Source organism: Erpetoichthys calabaricus, chromosome 7 (assembly GCF_900747795.2).
Source record: "Erpetoichthys calabaricus chromosome 7, fErpCal1.3, whole genome shotgun sequence".
Taxonomy (NCBI): domain Eukaryota; kingdom Metazoa; phylum Chordata; class Cladistia; order Polypteriformes; family Polypteridae; genus Erpetoichthys; species Erpetoichthys calabaricus.
The window spans coordinates 34,599,444-34,615,593 of NC_041400.2; the positions used below are offsets into that span (position 1 = coordinate 34,599,444).

The following is a 16,150-nucleotide window of genomic DNA, read 5'->3' on the forward strand; positions in this document are numbered from 1 at the left end:
CAAGTAGGTCTCTTTAACTGACAAAGTTATCGGACCGTATGATTTTCTGAGTAGCTGTAATGATTCCAATTGTAGTAAGGCTACAATCAAAATTGAATTCAAATCCAGATACTTTTCTGGCATTCCTTTTAGCCATTCTGTTCTTCTGTATGACCTGATAGCTATGGGTTCATGCCAGGGTCTTAGTGGTATGTAACACAATGAATCGAAGGCAGCAAACTGACCCAGTTTTTGCCCCTTCACTTCTTAACAGAATGGGACTTTATGTTCAACCAGTTTGCAGAGAGTTCTTTTGTCTTTAAGATGTTCACGATCAGATTGTAAACACAACTTTGGTAGGTCAACTGAAAATTAATGACATACTTCTTACTACAGTAATATCATCTACCCTGAGGAACCCCCAGTCATGAAAACCTACATGAATAAAACTTTGACTGACCCTGAGGAATCCAGTAAAAGTAACAATGGACAGGTTTGTAGTTTCAAGACCTGCTTGGATTGAACAACTATATTAAAGGCCAACCTACAGTCAATAAATAATATCCTCAGGTCATCTAATGTCAAGGCTAGAGAGATGGAGTAATCCACTGATTTCTTTATTTTCTAATGCACACCGAGTAAAACTAGAACCTCTGAAATATTGCCATTAATAAGTCATTACTAGCATTTCCATGCGCATAAGTTAATGATGCTGGATAGTAGTTATTCAGACATGTTATTTTGCATTTATTGGGAAATGGAACTATGGTGGGTTTCTTAAAACACACAGATATATTAGGAAGGGGCAGCAAGAGGATGAAAATATCAGTGAATGCAAGAAATGGCAGACCCCCAGTAGTTTAGGTAATGTGGAATGAGACACTTTCTTGAGTAAGTGTGTTACATTTTGTTCCGAAAGATCCTATGCACACTTCAGTCGATCCACAATAATAATATTATATAATATACTACTGCTTGAACTTCTGTATATTTTGTTTTATAATTTTTTTATTTTATCTTTATTTTTCACATATTTACATCATTTCAGTTATGTTTGTGATTATGTAATGTTTCTTTAAATGTCTTATTGTTCTGTATACTTTGTGGGTGACCACCATGACATGACTTCTCCTTTGACCTCTCTCTGGATATTTAACACTAGAATCCCTGAAGCCTATGGAAAAACTCGTAATCCCAGGCCACCTTAAATTACTTCACACCTCTCCATCAGTGTCTTTTGTTTTGCAAATGTGTCGATCAGCACAAGCAGCAAGCAGCCTGCTATCCCAAACTAAACCACACACCCATACCTGAAGATGGAGCTCAACTCAGGCAAATAGTTCTCTCAGCTCAATTGTGTTTATCTGTGTGTGAGGTGCCTGGAGTTGTATAGGGTAAATAATATATTGTTATTTCGGACACATACCTAAAACAGAAACTTTTTCCATGTTATACTAATAATGACGTGAAATGTATAGTGTATAGTCCAAATATCAAGTAAACACGTGCGCTTTTATTCAAGAATATAACCAAAGTAAAAAAAAAAAAAAAAATCATTCAATTTACATGTTGCTGTCAATGAGTTAAAAACCCAAGCTGAAATGTCAATCGGCAGAAAGTTGATATGTATTCTTGGATTGTGTAGAGGTAAGAACTGCTACCTTATAACCAAAAGATTCCAGGTTCAAAACCAGGCCTTCTGCATTTTGAGTAGTGAGCTGCTATTATTATTACTGTAAACATTCATTTGATTTAAATCTGTAACACCCAGTGAACATTTTGGTTACTTGTAACAGTCAGCGCATTTTTTAATTATTCAGTTTTATTCTGTCAGTGACGTTTACATGGTACATGAACTTGCCTCTCCCTCTCTGAGTTGATGCCGTTTATCTCCATTCTTTTCACAAGAGCAGCGATGCCCACAGTTGGTGCTGTGCTTGATGCCTGCTCAGAATTATTTGTTGTACCAGCAATCAAGGATTCGATGTCCTGTGACTGCTATCAGACTACCACGCAGCATTTGACACCCATACAATATGAAAGCATAAGTACAATATGCATGTGCATATTGTTCAGATAGTGCAAGTGGTTCATAAAGTGGCTCAGGCTGTGCAATGTTACAGTTAACAGTGCAAGTTTACAGTGAGGTAATTGTAATTATAAATACAAAGAGTTCTACAGGGATCACTTGATGGACTGATTACGTGTGTTTATAGCTCTTGGGAAGAAATTGTTTCTGAGCCTTGAGGTCTGTGCAGGAAAAGTTCTGAAGCATTTGCCAGACTGGAGAAGTTCAAATAGATTACAGCATGGCAGAGTGGAATCTATGCAGAAGCTGGTAGCTTTTCTGAGGAAGCTTGTGCCAATAATGTCCTCCAGTGTAGATGCTATATTACGATAATTCTCTGCACGCTCGACACAATCTATTGTATAGCTTTCCAAGCAGCTGCTGTGCAGCTATGATACCACACACACATATAATGAGTTAAAATACTCTGAGTGGTGCACTGAGAGTAGCAATGTTAAAGCGACTATGGTATTTGGAATATTTTGTTCATTCTGTACACCATTATATTGTTACAGAATGACTACAATCAAGTGAATTAAATTTGTAAACGATATGCAGTTAATTTTGGTGTATTTTTGATAAATCCTGCATCATTGATGTGAATCTGAAAAAAGAAGACCACACAGAAGCAGCAGCACTGCTATCATGATGGGTGCAACCAAGTGCGCGCACAAGGAGGGAGGCTGCCGTGAGAATGTGCTTGACTTTACGTCAAGTTTAGTTTTTATACATCGCAATGTGACAGTGGAAACAAGCATACACAACATTTATACATGAGGCCCCTGGATTTGGGGTGTTAATTTGTTTTGAATTTGCTGTATGTGTTTGAACAATTTTAATTTTTTAGTATATAGTATACATTGCACAAATTGCACATTACTCTGTGAGTTTTATTCTTTTAAATAACATGAAATAAAAAAAGGAATGCTTGGTTTTATCAACATTGTTTTGAAAGAGAGCACAAAACAGCCTTTAATTTTTAAGTGATCAGCTGTTGTAAGTCATCAGATTTCAATACTATTTTCTGAGAAATCTTTCTCACATGTAAGATGAAAAGGCTTGCTCTGTTCTTCATTTCAGTTTCAATCTTTGCATTTCAAACATTTTGTTTGTTTCCCACCTTTGAGTGAAACATATTGACAGTTTGCATTTCTATGTGGAATGTTTCACTGCATTGTTTATTACTTAATGCACTGTAAAATTCTGTTAAATGACTTTAATTTAGTTGTGCTGCTTCAGTAAATGTGATTTTGATACACTTTAATTGCTAAATACAAAAGGGACCAGGGTAATCAAAACCCTCAGAGAAGAGGTCACCATGCTTCCATTTGTATTGTACAGTGCCCTAGAAGAAGAGTGTATACTAGTGATGCAGCTGAACAGAAAAAACTTTAAGACAAAGGAGCTCTTCGATAGAGCATGGAAACCCAAAACATATTTGTATATATTAGGGGCCTAAATGACTCATTTATAAAAACTTACATCTGTTCACTTTTCGGAGTCTGAGATGTACTCATAATGTGCCATAATCTGTAAAGCAACTCTAATGCAAACTTGCAAATGGAAAAACCTTTCTGTAACATCTTCAAATGCCAATGTTTAATCTGGTATCAGTGGACTAACGGGAAACATGAACAATATGTTGTCAGAGGTGCTGTGTCTGCCCACTGTTGTCCACCATTACTATGATAGCATAGGAGTTGATATAGCATAGAATAATATAACTTATAATGATGACACTTATCTGGATCATGTCTTTGCTGAATATAGCTAATGAAGAGGGTTTGTTTCATTAACCAACCATAGTCTAATAATTGCCCGTTCCAGAATTTATGATGGAAAAAGTTGAAAGTGTCACAGCAAATTCTGTTTGTTCATTCTTAAGCATTTGACATTGGCCACCCTGACGTTTCCTTTGGAAAGTACGATTTCAGTTTTTCATTGATGCCATCATATTGTCCATCTTTATTGGGTGAATGTTTCAAGCTTAATTTTGTGCAGTATCAGAGTTTATCTGAAGTGGTTATGGTGGAAGAACAGAATATATCCTGTATCTGTAAGTGTTTTTGGTGGGTTGTGCTTTGGAGATGTCTTCAGTTTTCCTTAAGCAATTCAGTAGACTACATTAAACAAAAAAAGAAAAAAAACATTTTGTGTTGTCAATAATACAGCACTGGCTGAGTGATTATGATTAAAATCTTATTAATTTATGTGCATCTGAAAATAAAGAGAGACACCCTTCATCCTTTTCTTGAGCCTGATTTTTTTTATTACAGTAAACCACACTCTGTTTCCAAAATACTGCATGCAAGGCAGGAACAAACTGTACATGAGATGCAAGTCTATGCTTGAGCTTACATCCACTGCACATAGATAAACTCATACATGTCTGGTTTTGAGCTGCTTATTCAAAGTAATACTCCACACAAAATTATCATTTTTAAATGTTACTTACCTTTATGTTTGTAGTGATAGCCAAGCAAAATTTAAATCTGTTTTCATGCAGAACAGAGATATTTTTGTGATATAATATGGGTTTATGGTGACCTGAAAAACAGCAAATGATATCAAACAGTTCATAAACAATCTCACTTTACTCATGTTGCACAATCCACTTATAACATCTGAAATGCAGTTGGTTACTTTTCTTTCATTTTATCAAAAGGAGCACAGGGAGGAGAAGTGACTTGCTCATAGTTCCAAAGTGTCAGTCATATGCTCCCAACAAAAAAAAGAGTAAAAACCCGAAATGTGTATTTTTACTAAAGTTTTCTTAAACAAACCACTTCTGTAAAATGCTGTCATGAATGAATATGGAACACGCTCAAAAGCATCCAAGCATTTGAACTGAAGACCTGCCTCCTCATGTTATTCGTTGGTCACGTATGTAGCTCAGTAACAGCTTATTTATTGGCTGATACTGTGTTTCACATGATGTCAACAAAAACCACGCACTGACAGACCTGTACAAGTTTAATGGATTAAAATTAAAGAAACATGGGTGAAATCTTTATCAGGAAGAGAATATGCCTTGTACTTGCTCATATTTGAGGCGTTACACAAATGGAATGTCAATTGACCCGTGCAATTACACAGACTGCCACTGAGTAATCCCGAGGTAATTCAGTTATGGCTCCCTGCTATGAATATCAATGTAACTACGGAATACGGGTCTACAATTCAAATGCCCTTTCATGTCTGTGTGATTTCCAGAGGTGGTTTAAATAACAGAATTTTAGTAAAAATTACATGTGTTTGGGAAATTGTGAGCATGCAACTGGATGACTTGTCATGCGTATTATGCAACACAACTAACATAAGATTTTTTTAATGGACATTTTTGATATTGTTTTCTATTGTCCAGTGTTGGTCAACATAGATGCATATTATATCAGAAACTTTGTTATCTGTCCTCTCCATGAAAACACGAGATTAACATTTTTCACTACAAAATACATGGCAAGTAGCAAACAAAAACTTTATAATATTAGGGTTGAATATTCCTTTAACTCTTATGTATGTGCACTATTTCATTTGGGAGGAAAGCTTCCAACCTGAAGAAAACTGATGTGGACAGAGAGATAATGTAGAAGCTACACACACAGTGTAAGAGGGGATTGTTCCCGACTTAATGAAGCTATAAAGCAGTCTCTTTAACAACAGAGTCATCTTACAATCCAAGATCTGTCCCAACATTTGAAAATCGAAAAAACCATACCATATTTGTATCTTTCCAAATAAAATAGCTGTAAAATATTAGGGAAAAATTTAACATACATGATCAATATTTCAGGTGTTAACTTGGGCACCATAGGCTCCTTTTATATGTTATGTTTTCTCCTGTTAATTTGCCTTACTGTTATAAACAATGAAGCCAGTCATGATCTGTTGTATGAATGGTTTTAATTGACATTCCAAGAAAAGGTGATTATGGTGTGATTATAATCCAAATTGTGTCTCTGACTTTGTTTTTTATCTCAGCACAGTCTCACCTACTGAAAGACATAAGATGAAGAACAGCACAAAAAAATTCTAGCATTAAAGAAAGAAGATGTCAGGCAGTGACAGGAGCCTTCAATCGAAATGCTGATCACAGCATGGGGCTACAGATTTATATCTTACTTTAAAAGAAGAAGCTGGCTGAAGGAATCCATAGATTCCTAATATTGAGTATAAAACCAAATGCAATAAATGTTTCACTCAACAGTGATCAAAGTTTGGTTTTTCCACAAAGTTAAAAGTTCAGATCTGTCATCTGCATGGTCTTTGAAATGACTGTAAACCTTGGCACCCTACTGTGTTTAAAGCAAGACTTAAAATTAGCTCTTCAGCTTATGGACAGCTTTCTAGATGATAAATCATGTCAACTGCTGTACTTAGGTGTCTAAGTGTTTGTGGACTTATTTCATATTACATATTGAAAAGGCTGATTTAACTAAAAAATTGTTGGTTAAATACAGAGTTGCATATGGAAGTGTAAACAGGGATCAGTACTGTATGCACTACAAAATATGGGTAACTGAAAAAATAAAAGGAAATATTTTAGTAAAAGTATAAAAACTATTTAAAGGAATTCTCCACCCCAAAAAAGTTAAACTATTTTAGTGATGGTTGAGAAAAATGTGTAATGTCATGCTTTCATGGAGAACGGAAATAACAATAATAATAAAGTTTCTGATACAATGGCCTTCAGCTGAGGCCACTGCTGAACAACACTCTTTAAACCTCCAGGAGAATAATCTCAAGATACTTAAGTCAAACAGGATCAAGCTTTTGAATGTAAGCTCCACCTCCCTCCTCATTCATTGGTCAAGAGTCCAGTCTTTAATTGAAAAGCTCAACCTCATTTAAATGCACTTTACCTCCATGAACTACTCTGACTTTCCAGAACTATTTAATTAATATTTATTTTATACCAGTAAACCCCCGATTCTCTAAAGAATCGCAAATCCAAGAATGGCAATTACTTTCTGTTCCCTCCAATCTTTGTAGGGATGTAAGATCATGGAGGGTGGGAGCGTCCTGGGAAAGTTTTCATTTAATGAAATAAATATATTTGTAGTAAAGCTGTTTCTTTTTGGAGTCATGACTCGTTTGGTTCTGGTGTTTCAGAAGCGCGTTGTAGGCACCTTCGTTCATTGTTTTTATCCATGCAGTCTCGTTTTTGTTTTTCTATGGGTGTGCTGTTAGCTAGAAGTCGTTTGCTGTTAGGAATCATAATTGAACCCCTGACCGCAGGAACTGTGGAGTAGCTGACTGCTGGCACTGTCAGTAGTCACCACTACCTCAAGTTTAAATACATACACATATATAGATAGACGCCGCATTCACTGTGTTTCCTAGTAGACACGATACGTCAGCCTTATTGCGAGTGGCAAAAGTGCCATTTAAACTAATACAGGTAGACGTGGAAACCGGGTTTTCTGATGAAAAAACAATAATGTTTAAACAGTATCGTTTACATACAACAGATTTTGGCGAATCGTTTAAATGCAATTATTTATATCCATTTATACACTAATAATGGCAATTATTAAAAAATAATAATTATAATTATTTTTATTATTAACCATTCCTCCCATATAAGTAACATTTCGGGGACTGCCTTCTTCTATCTTCGAAACATTTCCAGACTTTGTCCTGTTCTTACGCAACACAGTACTGAAGTATTGTTTAATGCCCGAGTCACGTCACGTATAGATTAATGTAATGGTATTCTATCTGGCATCCCACAAAAACTTATCCATTGCTTAGAACTTCTTCAAAATTCTGCTGCCAAGATAATATCCTGCTCTTGTAAATCCACTGAACATATTACACCTCTTCTCTCTCAACTTCACTGGCTCCCAGTTAACTACAGAATACAATACTAAATACCGCTCTTAACATTTAAAGCTCTCCACAACCTCACTGATCTCCTACAGACTTACACTCCTCTCGCTCACTCAGATCTTGTAATTTGAGAGTATTCAGTCTGGCAATATGGTGCAGCCTTAGTTTGTGGAAGACAGACACAACTAAAGACATGAGCATAAAATGATGGTTGTCAATTTCAAACTGTGTTTCCTCAATGTGCTCCTTGAGAAAAAACATCATCAAGTTTGAGAAATGTTAACAGCTAACAACAATCTACATAGTGACTAAATACATTTAGCCAAAACGTTGTTTGGAGGCTCACTTGAGCATATAAATGCATAGCTTTGCTAGCTTAGCCAGGCTTAGCTAAAGTAAAGATTATAAAACGGGATTTTCTAACGGCCAAATATAACCAAAACAATTGTTCAGCCTTACCTATAAAATGTAATCCCCCGGGATCTGGTTTGGAGTGTACAGCGGTTTGTACAATCCCAAGCAGCGCATTATTCATTACTTCACTCCACAGCAGTGCCACTCACAATATGGCGGCGGCGTTGACGTATGAGTCTGCTAGTCATGAGGCGTCTAGTTATTCTATGTCAATGTTTAAATATGTCACCATGGCAACTTGTTGGCGTACACGCTTTACGTCAAGTTTAGTTTACAGGTTGTGTTGTGTTGTTTGGGCGCCACTTACTGACTTTGGGAAGCCGCTGGGTTTGACTGTTGGGCACTGAGTCGCAGTGCGCATGCGCTTCGATGCATCCTGCGTCCGTCGCCCTGCGTTCGTGCATATATATAACTGTTGTTTAGTAATATAGATGTGAGTATATGACTGGATGCATGACATGTGACTTGCATGACATGAATAAGTTAAGATTTTTTTATCGACATTGAAACATTTTTTTGCTGTTGTTCAGCATTACTATTCCCACAGCTGAAGCCCATTGCATCAAAAACTTTGTTCTGTTACTTCTGTATTTAAACATAACATAGAAACATTTTTTTGGCAATCACAACATTCATAAATTGGATATATAACATAATAAAAATGTGTAGTGTTTGGGTAGAGTATTACTTTAAAGTGTGTACTTCTACACAAGCGTTTGGGGCTATGAATATAACTTCTGGCAGACCCACTTGCTCATTATGTTGGCTCCCATGGCTCAAAAACCTGATCCAAGAGGGTGAGAGATGGTTATATAGGGGTTATATAGGAATGAAAATCGAAAGAGACACTGGCAGCTGGGTAGATTAAAGCTTCAACTACTTGGCCATGATACATGCATTGAAATTAAAAAGTTAAAAAAAGAGAAAGAAAATTCTGAAAAAGTAAGAAAGAAAATTCTTGATCTTTTGACCACAAACATTAATTCAAGGTTGCTGCAGGAAGTGGAATCTCTGACATTCCATCGAAAGCTAACAGAAGAAAAGTCGGGATGGGTTACAATACATAAACAATTTATTACACGTAAATATGCACTTTTGCCGTTTATGTGACACAGAAGACAAAACAGTAATCTACTGAGTTTTGATAAAATGGACAAGTCTGTGTAATGACATGCACAAAAAAGTCTATAGTTGTGAATGTGCATTCCCACAGTGAAGGGTTCTCCTGGCTTAGAACGTTGTGATTGTTCTGTTTTTAATTATTTTGTCATTATTAAAAGAGATTTCTCCAAATAAAGTTAAGATAATTATGGTTTTAGAGGTTGCCAAACTCATTTCCAGTGTTTTTAAGTTTTCAGTTTCAAGTAGTTTATAAGATTTTCATTATAGTTTGTGCAGAGGCCACCACTTTATCTTACAGTTGCCATTACATTATTAAGCAATTTGTTATCATAATGTGTGACGTGTGACATCACCTTCACAATGGTGTAAAATGTTAGCTTCGGTCACTACTGTAACAAACTTGCCTTGTTATTTGACTCACATTTCTTCTTCTTCAATTGCAATGACTTGTACAGTTTGACATACAGCCAATTTGACATTCGGCCAACTGGTTGGTTTCAAATAGAGCTGTAAATGCATGACTGTTGTGGTGAGTGGCTGAGGGTGGTACCCAGCCGGGATGCCCAGGATGACCGGAGGAGGGCTTATGCCTCCTCCAGACCACAAGGGGGCGACCGCCCTGGTGGCTTTGGGGACCACGGGAACTGAGCTTGGAAGCTCAACCCTATAGGGGCATGTGGTCACCGCCAGGGGGCACCCAAATGCTTGAGGAGCCCTGGCCCTCAGCACTTCCGCCACACCCGGAAGTGCTGGGGGAAAGAAGGCCAGGGACACCCAGAGTGCTTCCGGATGTGCAGCCAGTACTTCCGTCACACTGGGAAGTGCCGGCGGAAGCTAATCAGGAGGCACCTGGAGCGCGTCTGGGTGGGGATAAAAGGGGCCACCTCCCTCCATTCGATGGCTGCAGTCCGGTGAAAGAGGACAGAGCTCAGAGGAGAGGAGTGGAGGTGGACCTGAGAAGAGAGAAGAGGCATTGTGAGGCCTGGACTTGGGGATGATTGGTGCTGCGGCACTGGGTTGTGTGCTTCATTGTTGTGTAAATATTGTAAATAAACGTGTGTGGGTTGAAATCAATGATGTCTACCTGTCTGTGTCTGGGCTGTTCCCCACACTGTATAATAAAGCAGACTAAATGTAAAAAACCACTCTACATGGCATGTCAAAAATTGGATTAGGATGGGTAGTTGTAATGATGGGGCAGCAGAAAATGAATCACTCCAAAACAGCATAATTTAAATTTTGCATGAGTATGACTGTTCATACAACTTAAAATGTACACTTTAAAGCTTTATAAAATTCCATTGAGAAATGAGTATATGATATGGGGGTGGTGCAAACCAAAACCGCAATATCACGGCAAAACATTTCAGCCAATGGTAAAAACTGGCATAATGTTTGAGGCTCGTCTCTGCTTACAAAGAAGGCCACATTTCACATCAGTGATTCAATGGAAATGATGGTTTGGGTGTGTGGTGTGATGGGAGGCCAAAAAAAAAAATCACACATCTCTCAAAAACAGCACTGTCCGCTTTCATGAAGTTTTGCATTTACATCATTGTTCAAGCAATTTAAAATATAGAATTTCATTGGGCAGGTGTAATGGGAGAGCCAACACCACAAAAATGACAACTTACTCCAAAACAACCAAGTTGGATGTTCATTATATTTTCCTTGCATATTACAGTTATCCCAGCTTAACATAGAGAGTTTATGAAGTTTCATCATGACTATGGGTGTCACACATGTGTGCATAGGAGGCAGCTAAGTGGACCAAATGAAGGAAATTCCACTCCAGGCCAGCGGGTGGCAGGGTACACTAAACCTTCCTCTTTTCCTTCTGCAGACCAGAATCGGGAAATTCTGCCTGGTTCAGCCCTGATGACATCACTTCAGGTTTCAGCCTCCAAGAATGACATCACTTCTGGTTCTGGGCCCAAAAACATCAGTTCTGGTCCCCGGCCTCAATGACACCACTTACACCTTTCTACCTTAAATACAAGACAACTTTCCTGTAACATCAGTTCTGTTTTAGACTTGACTCTGTACATTTCTGTGCTGCTTATTTGCCCTTTTGCACCCAGGCTTCAAGTATATGGGTGGCTGCCCCAAACCTTTTTGCTATGTCAAGGCTATTTATTGCACACACAAAAACTCTTTTTACCCAGCTTACATGCCGTGTCTTTGATTCAGATATCAACAAGGCATCCAGAATATTAATGTGGGATTAAACATCTATTCTTGAAACCACAATAAACCAGGAAATACAAAGGAGTAGCATTCATAATTCCAGCCCAGCAAAAATTTACCACACTTATGGAATCCAATCAAAAAGAAAAAGAACAAATTCTCATGAGAGCAGACAACTGATAAGAGAGGTATTGTAGATGATGGATGGGACACTTGCATTTCAGGCAGCATTTACAGAAGGGCCAGCATTTAACAAACACATAAACATTTGCCTTTTTAATATACCTGGGCAAGATCTTTGACTAATGTACACCTATGCCCATCAACGCCATATTGTTGCATATACCACGACTGTAAATGGGATGCAATTGTTGAGAATTTCTCTTTTCAGAAGTGAGATTTGAAGACTAGAGAGAGCACAACTTCATTTAAATGGAATGGATGAAAACATATTAGAATTGAAAAGGCAAATGAATCTGTGAATCTTTTGAAAAGGAGAAATTTAAAAGATTCACAAAGTAATTTAAATATGCACTTTATTTGTTTAATATTGAAATATTGCCACTTTGATTCTGAATGTGACTGCTTGCTATAAGCTGCCCTAATAGATTGCATTTTGTATTTTCGTAAATGCAATTTGTAGTAGAAATGACAAATATTTGTTTACACTCTTTAAATGAATCGGTGCTCAGAATTTATTTCGCAATAAAACAATCAAGAAAATGCTCTTGGAATCTGATAACAGCCTGGCTGTTGGTTCATAAACTGCTGTAATTCAAACAAGCCATGCGAGATAATGCACATGTTGTATTCAGGAAAGGCAACCAACTCTAATTTACTTTTAGACTCATTCCCAGTCAGCCGAATTTATTTGTAATTTCAGAAGTCCATGATACTTTCACTTATCCCTGATATTTCAGGCATTTATATTGGACCATGTCACTTATGATTCCATTACTCAGTCCAGGTAATTTTTGGTTGTTGTCCACAGCACTTCCCTGTAGTCAGATATCACTCTTATGCAAAATATTTTTAGGTCACATTGATCTTAAAACCTTTATTAAAAATTGTTTTTTTTTTTCAAGTTTCAAATATAGATACTACAAGGAAAAACTGATGGATAAAAAATGTAGATATTTTTATTAGTGTTACAAAAAATACGAATGTTTCTTATATGTAATAGAATTCTGTCATACCTAACAGATTTTTTTTTCTAATTTGCTAGCAGCATAATTCTTTCCATTAATACTGACAAGCTGCAAATGTGTTGTTGGTAAATCTATTATTCTAAGGGAAAAAGAAGGCATTAAGCTGTTAGGCTCAATATAGCTTATCAGAAGCAGATCAGAAACTGATTTAAAAATCCATTAAATTCACATTAAATGCAAAGTCTTTCTCGTATTAATCTATTGTTCTGTCTATTGAAAATGTATGAGCTGGTTATAGGATAACAGTAATAACAGCAGGAGAAAATGTATTGGTATTTTTATCCAAAAAAAAAAATTGCAAGTCTATATTAATTCAGAATTGATATAATAAAATAATCCAAAAACAGAGCTCATACATTATTTATACATTCTTTTTGAACAAGTGATAGTGTTAGAGCATTTGTCCCCTCTACACTATTAAAGAAAAAATGTCGACCATTGCACAAAAGTATAATGATAATGCCCTTAGGTCGCATGTGTTGAGCTTCCATGCACAAGCAGCCCTCTGTCAAGCAGCTTTAATTGTGTTGCGGTAATAATATGCATTACATGTGAAACTTAAAATTAAGTGATTATTTTGAAGGTCTTTTTATGGGCAAATACTGTATCTATTAATGAAATCAACTTGATGAAGGGGTCTCCATGTGATTTGATAGTCAAATAAATACTGAAACAGCCCTTAATATGCACCGTATCTATGCAGCATGGGGAATCAGACTGTGAGGGACCTGTGATTGAGATGAAATATTGCAGAAGAATTCATTTTAGGCTCACCTGACCCTCGTCACATTACATCAGTAAGATTTGTAAGCAAATTAGTACTCATCTTAACTACTAACTGGCACATTTTGACACGGTGATACACTGCAATCTTAGTGTTAATTGGACGGCTTATCTCATCATTATGACAAAGCCATGGAAACATTTACAAGTGGGAAATTATTATATATATATATACTATATATATATATATATATATATATATATATAATTTTATATATAGGTATTGTGTGTATGTGTGTGTGTGTATATATATATATATATATATATATATATATATATATATATATATATATATATATATATAAAAATATGTAATTTTTTTTTACATATAAAACCATGTTTTTCTTACATACATATACTCATTGCTATTTTAGGAAAAAGAATTTCTTTCAGCCTCGCCTGCTAACTTTCCTAGTAATTTTTCACATTCAGAATGATTAAACTACTTTTTAGCTGTTGTTTTTTTATCTATGCCGATAGAAAGTAAGCTTAGTAGTGTCTTTGTCTAGTCAGAGTGGCTCCATTAGAACTGCTCTTTAATAGATTATTGAATGAATATGTGTGTGTATATATATATATATATATATATATATATATATATATATATATATACACACAGTTAGGTCCATAAATATTTGGACAGAGACAACTTTTTTTCTAATTTTGGTTCTGTACATTACCACAATGAATTTTAAATGAAACAACTCAGATGCAGTTGAAGTGCAGACTTTCAGCTTTAATTCAGTGGGGTGAACAAAACGATTGCATAAAAATGTGAGGCAACTAAAGCATTTTTTTAACACAATCCCTTCATTTCAGGGGCTCAAAAGTAATTGGACAATTGACTCAAAGGCTATTTCATGGGCAGGTGTGGGCAAGTCCGTCGTTATGTCATTATCAATTAAGCAGATAAAAGGCCTGGAGTTGATTTGAGGTGTGGTGCTTGCATGTGAAAGATTTTGTTGTGAACAGACAACATGCGGTCAAAGGAGCTCTCCATGCAGGTGAAAGAAGCCATCCTTAAGCTGTGAAAACAGAAAAATCCCATCCAAGAAATTGCTACAATATTACAAGTGGCAAAATCTACAGTTTGGTACATCCTGAGAAAGAAAGCAAGCACTGGTGAACTCAGCAACGCAAAAAGACCTGCACGTCCACGGAAGACAACAGTGGTGGATTATCGCAGAATCATTTCCATGGTGAACAGAAACCCCTTCACAACAGCCAACCAAGTGAACAACACTCTCCAGGGGGTAGGCGTATCGATATCCAAGTCTACCATAAAGAGAAGACTGCATGAAAGTAAATATAGAGGGTGCACTGCAGGGTGCAAGCCACTCATAAGCCTCAAGAATAGAAAGGCTAGATTGGACTTTGCTAAAGAACATCTAAAAAAGCCAGCACAGTTCTGGAAAAACATTTTTTGGACAGATGAAACCAAGATCAACCTTCACCAGAATGATGGCAAGAAAAAAGTATGGAGAAGGCGTGGAACAGCTCATTATCCAAAGCATACCACGTCATCTGTAAAACATGGTGGAGGCAGTGTGATGGCTTGGGCGTGCATGGCTGCCAGTGGCACTGGGACACTAGTGTTTATTGATGATGTGACACAGGACAGAAGCAGCCGAATGAATTCTGAGGTGTTCAGAGACATACTGTCTGCTCAAATCAGGCTAAATGCAATCAAATTGATTGGGCAGCGTTTCATGATACAGATGGACAATGACCCAAAACATACAGCCAAAGCAACCCAGGAATTTATTAAAGCAAAGAAGTGGAAAATTCTTGAATGGCCAAGTCAGTCACCTGATCTTAACCCAATTGAGCATGCATTTCACTTGTTGAAGACTAAACTTTGGACAGAAAGGCCCACAAACAAACAGCAACTGAAAACCGCCACAGTAAAGGCCTGGCAGAGCATTAAAAAGGAGGAAACCCAGCATCTGGTGATGTCCATGAGTTCAAGACTTCAGGCTGTCATTGCCAGGGTTTTCAACCAAGTATTAGAAATGAACATTTTATTTCCAGTTATTTAATTTGTCCAATTACTTTTGAGCCCCTGAAATGAAGGGATTGTGTTAAAAAAAGCTTTAGTTGCCTCACATTTTTATGCAATAGTTTTGTTCACCCCACTGAATTAAAGCTGAAAGTCTGCATTTCAACTGCATCTGAGTTGTTTCATTTAAAATTCATTGTGGTAATGTACAGAACCAAAATTAGAAAAAAGTTGTCTCTGTCCAAATATTTATGGACCTAACTGTATATACTGTAATGTATATCTATGTGTTATATATATTATGTATGTAGGCATATATAATAATCACCAGGGGGTATGACAACAAATCCCAGATCACAACTTCACTGACAAAGTCATGGGTTCATATAACAATTGTTTAATGTTCACAAATACCTTTTACAGGCTTCTCTGCAAATATTCCAACACAAGTTAAACAGAACTGACATTTATAATCATTTTACACTCCTTCTGCACTTCACAGCAAGCGTTGTCAACCTCCTACCAACTCCGATTCCATGTAGAGGTGAGGTGGCCCCA

At 36.8% G+C, this 16,150-nt stretch overlaps 1 protein-coding gene across 1 annotated transcript in view; it reads left to right on the forward strand.

The window, feature by feature from the left end:
• The window catches only part of LOC127528831 (tigger transposable element-derived protein 1-like), a 56,105-nt gene extending 44,722 nt beyond the window's left edge, over window positions 1-11,383 (forward strand). Inside the window, exon 3 of the mRNA XM_051929955.1 lies at window positions 11,170-11,383. Within this exon, the coding sequence (XP_051785915.1) occupies window positions 11,170-11,383 (214 nt within the window). The remainder of the gene's footprint in view (window positions 1-11,169) is intronic.
• The last annotated feature ends 4,767 nt before the right edge of the window (window positions 11,384-16,150 follow it).